This window comes from Belonocnema kinseyi, chromosome 7, assembly GCF_010883055.1.
Source record: "Belonocnema kinseyi isolate 2016_QV_RU_SX_M_011 chromosome 7, B_treatae_v1, whole genome shotgun sequence".
Taxonomy (NCBI): Eukaryota; Metazoa; Arthropoda; class Insecta; order Hymenoptera; family Cynipidae; genus Belonocnema; species Belonocnema kinseyi.
In genome coordinates, this window is record NC_046663.1 from 102,331,405 (window position 1) to 102,340,883 (window position 9,479).

At 29.2% G+C, this 9,479-nt stretch overlaps 1 protein-coding gene across 2 annotated transcripts in view; it reads left to right on the forward strand.

The window, feature by feature from the left end:
• LOC117176162 (mitochondrial 10-formyltetrahydrofolate dehydrogenase) overlaps positions 1-9,479 on the forward strand; it is a 19,242-nt gene that overhangs the window by 1,000 nt on the left and 8,763 nt on the right. For both annotated transcript variants that reach the window (XM_033366251.1, XM_033366250.1), the window contains one exon: positions 659-800. In XM_033366251.1, coding sequence (XP_033222142.1) covers positions 665-800 — 136 coding nt within the window. In that variant the 5' untranslated portion in view covers positions 659-664. The remainder of the gene's footprint in view (positions 1-658; positions 801-9,479) is intronic.

Consider the following 9,479-nt stretch of genomic DNA (forward strand, 5'->3'; position numbering starts at 1 on the left):
GATATTGAGCAAAAAATGAATACTCCTACAAATTAAAAACCTTAAACATTGAAAGTTTCTAACTACTATTCAAACCATTGAAACTGTAATATTGACTATTCGATCTATGATATAGGGTCATAGAAATATTTATGTTTGATTCAAAACGGAATAAAATTATAATAAGTTGTTTATCGATGCCGCAGCATATTATTTTCATCATTGACCAAATATAACTCAAATAAATCATTGTATTTTTATTTGAGGCAGCTTCACACTTTATGATATAGATATTCCGCTTTCTTTATGAATTTATTTTTCCCATAAATTGAGAAACCATTGGTCAGACTTCAGTTAATCTGGATAAATAAATTTATAATACTATCTTAATAGTGCAGCAATTAAGATTGTTCAAACAAAGAAACGGTATTTCGAAAACATCAATTTCTCAAATATTCTAAATTTCATTTTTTAATTCGTTGTCAAAGATATTCGTTTCGTTACATAATCACTGCACCTCAAATCGGTTTTTATCGTTTACACAAAAAATTCTGTAACACAGTCAACTTTGTTTCCGTGAACCGAAGATTGACTCAAAGAAACATTTTTCTGAATGTAAGAGAAATTTTTATTTCATTACTAATTATTAATTATATTGACATGTATAAATAAAATTTAGGCGGCGATGTCGAGGCTCAAGGTTGCCATAATTGGTCAAAGTAACTTCGCAGTGGAAGTGTACAAATCATTGAAAAATGATGGTCATTTCATCACTGGCGTATTTACAATTCCTGACAAAGGAAATCGAGAAGATCCCCTAGGTGAGTAATACTCATTAATTTTATCATTATTATTGATTCCTAATTATTCTTATTTCGAGGTAAGTGTGACGCACTCGGTGAGAAAGGGTGTAATGCGGGTGAGGGTGTATAGATTTTTAGATTGATCTAGAATTCCCGTCTTATCTGCATGTAAAATTATAACGGTGTTCACTGTACCTCGGTAGAGATTCAGATATCTCTCGAACTTGGGGTACGACATACCGAGTGTGTAGGGTAAGAAATAGCCATAAGTTGGGGTACGAAAGGTCAGATGTTACTGTTTTGAAATTTTGGCCAAGGTCTTAGAAAAGTTGAAGGTATGCGGATTCCAAATTGTGAAATTAGGCTTTGAAGTATGAGCATGATTGAAATTACCAGGGGTGGGATTCCGATGCCCACTAATCTAGTTTATCGAATCACTCTTTCTAACGCATGAATGTTTAGAATGTTTATAATATTTTTCAAGGCATTATTTATTACCAAAAAAGGTTGAATGCTACAGGTTATAAATATAAATTTGCGTATTTTGTTCCCGAGAAGTTCAAATTGAGGTTCTGTTACTTTCATGTAAATAATTACGCAACAAACAGTACGAGAATTGAATAAAAATGTACATATTGACCAAAAATAAATTATTATTAAAATTGTACAGTTTTATAGCCCTTAAGTAATTGTAGATTCAGTTCTCGTATTTTTAATTCTAATTTAAATAAGTATTTTTTTAAATTAATGAAGTTAAACTTATTATTATGATTAATAATAATGTTAAAATGGTACCGTAATATTTAACTTTAATAATAAAGTAATGCTTTGAAAAATATTTCAAATTTTCTAAATAGTATAGAAAGACATTTTCATCTTAAATATCGAACAACTTCATGCGTGGAGAATTTAGCATCCATATGCTCTACTTTTCTAGTCTTAACATGCCTGTGCTCCACTATATATTCTTATTAAGGTACGAATTATTCAAGATAAAAAATTATATTGTGAGCCAACGCGGATATCTCGAGCATTCGCAGTAATGATTCTTGTGTATTTCTAAATTGACACATGGCCTTACATAACTTAAAAATAGACAGGAATAACTACTGCGCATGCCAGAGATATCCGCGTTCTGCCACCACTGACTGGAGCTGGGGGATAAGCTATCTCTCTTGCACAGCAATATGATTGGTCTTTTCAATTTTTCTCCATAAATAACTCTTTACTTGCGCATACATGTAGACTATTTAACCTTCATTCAGAGGGGAGCGGTAAAGAGCCAATCAGATCGCTGCGTGAGAGAGATAGCTTATCCCGCTAACTCATAGTCTGTCTTTTTTATTTTTGCAATAACTCTGCCATTGCCGGTTTCGCTCCAGTTATAAGTATTTCAAGTTGTGTCGTCAGCTGGCAAGATGCTTGTACAATGAGGGCCAAGCAATAATACAAATCCTAGAGGATACAACTTAATTTAGTTTATAACTTGAAAAAAAATATTTCTCACAGTTACAAAAAACATATCAATTTTATTATTCAATTAAATAGTTATTGAATAGTTAAATAGTCTAAATATACATCTCGTGAAAAATAATTATTTTCCAAGTCATTATAAAAATAAAATTTAGTCCCATGTATTTAGTATTATTGTTTGCCCCTCAGCATGCAGATATTTTGGATATCCCCACCTAATCTGAAATACCTAATGGCTCAATTTTACAAAGTGCGAGCAACGCACCTGCTAAACTTCAATGACCATGACATACGATTAGCAAAGCTGTCAAAATAATAAACAATGCATTTAAATATGGCTATTTAAATTATTGAAAAGTATTTAAGAAGTTACAAACGCGTATATTATGCGTCGATAATGACGTTTTTCATTTCGTACCCCAAGAAACGGACACGTCCTACCCTAAGTAGTAGGTACCATGTTTAGATCATGGTAGGTACCTCGTACCCCAAGTGATTGGGAATCTGTACTATATTACGGTGCAGCATTCACAAGGTTAATTTCTTTTGCAGGTATATGGTACCCTGATATTGGTGCTTCATTAACACTTTCTTTTTACTGTGTTCTGATTAGGGTCTCATTTACACATTCTAACAATTCTTTTAGCGGTGTGACTCTGGGCACACTGCCGTTTACTTTACCTTGATACACTTTTTGCGTTGGTAGTTCATCTTCCATTCTTTCAACATGCCCACTCCATCTAAACAAATTTCTTTCACATGTCAACTAGGGTCTCCTCCACACCACACTCTTTGAGGATTCTCTCATAACTCACTCCATCAAAATTTTGCTGCATAGCATTTGCAGGAATTTAACGTTGATCGCGTTAATTTTACTAATAAAACTTATAGGTTAATTGAAGTCAACTGATTGTTGAAATTCATAAAATTTATGCGCTATCTTTCAGTTTTTATGTGCAAGAAATTAATATAAAATTAAAAATTGAATAATTTTAGGAAAGACATGTTTTTTAAATGAGAGCCTTGTATAAATTATTTACTTATGTCTAATAAATCAAGTTGTTTTATCCTCCAAGTCGATGAGATTAGAAGAAGGAAAAAAGAACTTAATCACAGTAAACAAGGCGCGTATATCCATTTCAAGCTACCAGATACAGAACATGAATCTTCAATCCTTTTTCAAATCTTTTTGATCGCATATGTACGATTATTCTATTTATAATCAAAATCCATTATAGATCTGAATACATACATAAAAATAGGAAACGCTGATGAAACGACTACCATGAGCTCAATGTTGATCGATACCAAAGATATTAGGTCCTAGATTCTAGATATGGCATGAGATTAGTTGCATCACATACCGGTAGTTAGCGCCGCAGGCAAGTTCGTGGCCACATACTTGTAGAGGCGCGACAGGCAACTATATATTCGGTCGCTCCAAATTATAGTGCATTTGAAATCCAAAATGGTAATAATCTAATTTTACTTTATAAGTGAATAGAAAAATAATTTTAATTGAGTAGAAAAGGTCTTGAAGGAATTCGAAGACTCTAAAGACTTTTTGAAACCAAAATTATGCCCAAAATGTAGCAAAGATGTTAGTATAAAATATTAATAACAAATTTGAATTAAAAAGTTTATTTTTCATTTAAGTTATAATTTTTTTGGGAATTGGTAGAAAAGTGAATTTGAAGATAGAGTTAAGTTTTATTGAAATTTAAATAAACTAAAAAAACTGTCTGGTTAAATCAACCAGAATTCTGGTTGAATATGTCCTTACTATTTTTTTCTGGTTAAGGGCATGTTCTTCGGTGACCACGTGACCAAACTAGTCCCCGGTTCTGAACATTTTTTTAATGTTTACTGCGTCCACACGAATTGAGATATCGTGTTTAAACTATAACACATAAAATAAAAAGCACTAAAGAACGTTTGTATACATCAATATATTGGTAATTTTAAAGAAATTTTATTTATAAATTGATTGAATAGGATATTACCATTTGAGTTATAGCACTTTGCAGATTATTTTTGGTTTGATGCATTTTAGATTTTTTTTATTCGCTCATATTGAGCACTGACACCAATTTTATACTAAATCGTCTAAACCTTGAAAAAAATTAATATAAGCAATAAAATGTGCACCTTCGTTGCAAATTAACAAATAAGTATCTGCATACACGTAACCTATCATTATTTTTTGGGCATTTTTAGCGATTTCTAGCGGAGAAAAAAAGAAACTTTGAACGTCGATAAAGTCGAGATCAAGTGACTAAGTTCGTTCATGAAATTTCGGTGTAAAATGATTTTCATTTTTTTGGTCCTAAAAATAAAAGATAAATTTCAAATTGGAAACATAGCAGCACCAGCAATGTGCTAAAATTTACTCGTCGGAGTTCTCCAACCAACTTACATAATTCTTGACGTTGAATCTATCAGCTGATAACTGTTGTTGACAGTGAACCAACCAGCAGGACTCAGCATCGGGCTCGCCTTGTCTTTCGACCCCGGGCGAAATTTTATTTTTATTATTGGAATTGTTTCATACCAATACAAAAAATCTACAAGAATATATAACCATTAGAAAATTTTAATTATTTTCTGCACATGCACATTTCTCAAGATGGGACTTGGACGAATTTTCGAGTATGACATTCTAAGATGTTCCTAGATTTTTTTAAATCGAGGCATCTACTTTATCGACGTTAAAAGTTTATTTCCTAATTCCTGTAGTATTTTACTCCAAAAATTTCTTCGTAATTATGAACATTTTGATATATACAAACGTTCCTTAGTGCTTTCGGTATAACTTCCTGAATCCTGTACACGACATCTCAATCCGTTTGGACGTAGTAAGGACCGAAAATAATGAAAATCATTTCATTATCCATACAAAATTTTTATGAATGAACTTAGTCACGTGATCTCGAATTTATCGACGGTCAAAGTTTCTTTTTCTCTCCGCTAGAAATAGCTAAAGATGCTCCAAAAATAATTATAGGTTACGTGTATGCAGATACTTATTTGTTGATTTGCAACGAATGTGCAAATTTTATTGCTTACATTAATTTTTTAAAGGTTTAGACGATTTAGTCCAAAACTGGTGTCAGTGCTCAATATACGCGAACCAAAAAATCCGAAATGCATCAAACCAAAAATTATCTGCATAGTGCTATAACTCGAATGGTAATATCCTTTTTCATCGATTTATAAATAAAGTTTCTTTAAAACTATAAACATATTGATGTATACAAACGTTCTTTAGTACTTTTTATTTAATCTGTCAAATTTTAAACACGATATCTCAATCCGTGTGGACACAGTGAACACCAAAAAAAAACTCATAACCGGGAACCAGTTTGGTCACGTGGTCACGAAGAGCATGATTCTGGAAAGAAATTTCCTTATAAAAACTTATGAAAAATTCTTTTTCTAAATTTCCTTATAGACCTAGACAAATGTCTTCTGAAATGTTGCATTTTTTAAATATTAGTGAATTTAGTGGCATATGAGTTTTGTATCAGCTGCAAAGTGTAAGAAGCATTTTCGAAAGTCAAAGGAAATTACGGCTTGCTTCTACAGTTTAGCTAAGGCCATGTTATATATATGAACCATTTTTTCAAATTGAAATAAGAAGTAACTCAATCTTACAAAATGTCATTTTCCCTGCTCCAGAAATCTAACTTTAAGAAAAATATGTAAGTTTGTATAATTTTTTTTTTTTAATAGCATAATTGCCATAATTTTCGTCTTTTTGTTGTTTTAATATCTGAGCTAATTACATTTTTTAAACCACAATCATGAAAAATAATATAAACCAATGCTATAAATTTACAGAACTATTATCAAAGATATTCTATTATGTACTTTAATAGTCTATATTTTTTAAAAGAATTTGACGCCGTTTTTATTTTATTTTTAAGAAATATATAAGTTTGCTTAGTTTTGCATATTTAATTCCATTCAAAATTTTTGATTTTGCTAAAATAATTATTTTAAATTCTTTCCTTTAATAAAAAACTTGCTTTTTCAAATTTGTTCGTAAATAAATGTATTTTCTAGTAATTTAAATATTTGATCAACTTTCAGTTCCTTTTATAAAATTTTAAAGGCTTATGCATTATAAATTAATTACCTCATTAACAAAAAAGGTTTTTTAAAGAAAAATAACGACAATTATGCAAAAAAAGCCACTTTTTTATTTGAAAAAGATATTAATAATGTTTATTTCTTGTATAATTAAAAAGAAATGTGGAAGGAATTTCATATTTGAATAAACTTATGAATCGAGCCAAAAAATACATGATCTGGCACTTTTTTTTTAGACTTATTTTTTCAAAAATTCTATACACCTTTTCAAAAATCTTTATTGAAAACCGAAGTTTAATTGCGCTCTATTATATTATTCACAACCTTCTTCTAATTGCAATTCATAACACAGTAGAAAATTAGACATAATGTAAAAATTACAATGAACAGGACCAGGCAAAACTGTCATCTAGGTACTTGAAGTTAAAGTGAATATTTATTTCTGACAATATTAAAACTTCCATTTTAATATTGTGTTTATTAAATTAAAAAGGCAGATATTTTTAAATTCTTTACGCCAAGCGTTATAATGCTTAAAGCTTCTTGTTCTTCAAAAATCAATATATTCCAATCAAGATTTTTTTCTTACTTAAATCTTGTAAACAAGAACAAATGTTTTCATGTAATAAATAAGTGACGAAATTTTGTTATCAAATAATTTTTTTTAATGTGATAAGCCGTGATTATTTCTGCCGTCTTGGAGAAAAAATTTACTCTCTAAAGTTTGACGTAAGGGTCATTTTCGCGTTCCAGCGTATACGTAAAGAAGACTCACGTCAAGACGAAGATAGTGAGTTTCTTCACGCAAAGGGAAGATCTCGACGGATTGTTCACCTTAGCGCATGGGGTATTTCCTAAATTAATTTTTTTACGTAAAAAAAATTCATGTCTACTAAAATGTAATATTTTTTTCTCGATGATTCAAATTAAAAAAGAAAGGTTTGAAAGTGTAAAATTAAAAATGTAAGGCATTAAAAAAATTCTAAATTTAAGAATTAAATCCTAAACAATTTGAAATGTTAACATTGAAATTTAATTTGGTTTTGAATATAAGGTTTAATATCGTAAAATTGACAACTGTAAGCCTTCTAACTTGATTAGGCTTAAATTAATGGCCTCCAAAATCTGATAATACACAAATACAAACATTTAGAATTCTGCATTTCAATTTTCAATTCAAAACTTTCAAAATTAAATAATTAAAATTTATCAGATTGCACTTGTGGCATATTCAAAATTTTAAAAATATTAATGCTTGTATTTTTAATTTATCAACTCTATGAAAAAATTTCAAATAATACAATTCTTGACATTTCTTTTTATAAAATTACTCAATTTGAATTTTTTAAATTGAGAATATATTAAAACTTTTCAATTTAAAATTCCTCTCCTTATAAAAAGTTTTCGATTTCAAAGGCTTTACATTTATTCCAATTTTTCATGAGGTTTGACATCGAATAATCTACTTATTGCAGCTTTAAATTATTTATATCCTAAAGATGAAAAAAATGTATTGCCGAATCATGAGTGATTTCATTTAAAACGTTTAAAATTGAATAATTTGAATTGACAGGTTATACTTGAAGAATATTCGAAATTTTACAAATAATGAGATTTTGAATTTTACATTTATAAACTAGTTTCTTTTAATAATTATTATTTTATTTTTACGCTTCTAAAAGAAAATAATTACACTGTAATTTTAATTGTTTTCATTTCAAATTTCTCTCATTGAAAACCTTTTAATTTCAAAGGCTTTGAAGTTATAATCCAATTTTCGAAACTGAATAATTTTGAATGGATTAATTATTTAATTGCTAACATACTTCTAATTTGAAATAAAATTTTAGAATAATAAAGTATTTCCATGCAAAATAGTTATGCTGAAGTTTAAACGCTTCCTTTTATATTTTGACACTGTCGACTTCTGAAAAGTTTCAAACCACAAACTCTAGAACTATGAGTCCTAATTACTTTCCTGAGTTTTTTTTGTTGAATTTAACTAATTATTATAAAAATAAGGGAATTTTTTTAAATTTCTCCAGCTTATTTGAATGCTCTCCATTGTTGAAGCCAAGAAACAACCCACATATATCTGTATTCAATTCAATCAAATTTAAAATTTAACGATAGTTTCATTTTTATTGAACTAAATTGTACTTAAATCTAACACCATGTAACACCATTCAACATCTACAATTTTAACTGCAAATGTACTTAAGTTCAACTAAATTTTACTTAAATTTTGAATTTAACTCAAATGTATTCACTTTTTGAAATGATCTAAATTGTATTCAATCTTTAATTTTAGTTTTACAAAATAATTGTTTAAATTGCACTACAATAAATCTTAAAGTACGAATAGAATTATTTTAAAACTTATTTACTTAGTATTTAGAAAATTTCTCTTTCAAAAGAAATCAGACGAGAATTTAATTTAATTTAACTAAACTTTATTTAAGTCTTAAATTCACCTAAATTTCATTTAAATGTTGAATTTAGCTCAATTTTATTTAAATTTTAAATTCAAATAAATTTTATTTAATTTGGAATTTAAATAAATTTTATTTTTTAATTTATCATAATTTGATTTAAATTTTAAGTGTAGTTTTTTCTAAATAATTTTAGAAATTTCACTAAAATTCTAAAGTACGAAAAAAATTTTTTTACATTTATATATTGTCTCGAAAATTTAAAATAACAATAAATAGAATATTTGTGGACTCTCTTTCATTTGAATATAATTAGGTAATTCAGGGTCCATAACATTTTTAGTCTACAGGCCGTACAGAGCCAGCCAATCGACTCAACTATAGCAAAGATTGCTATAGTGATGGCGAAGGCGAACGAGAAACAGAAAATCACGTTCGGTTTAGAATTCAACAACTTTCGGTGTGCGCCCCGGGCCAGCCCCACCCGCTGACGTGCTAGGAGGACGCGGTTGCCATAGAAACGGTGAAAAGTTGAAGGGGGCTGCACCTCGATATAGTCGAAAATGTAGTTAGCAGGGTATAATCTAACGGGCAGCTTTGACCAAAAGGGCAGTTCTAAAAAAAAATGGTCAGTTCTAAAACTTGATTATGGGCAGTGCAAAAATACATTTCAAAAGTTGATAGAGGGAGAAAAGAGAGA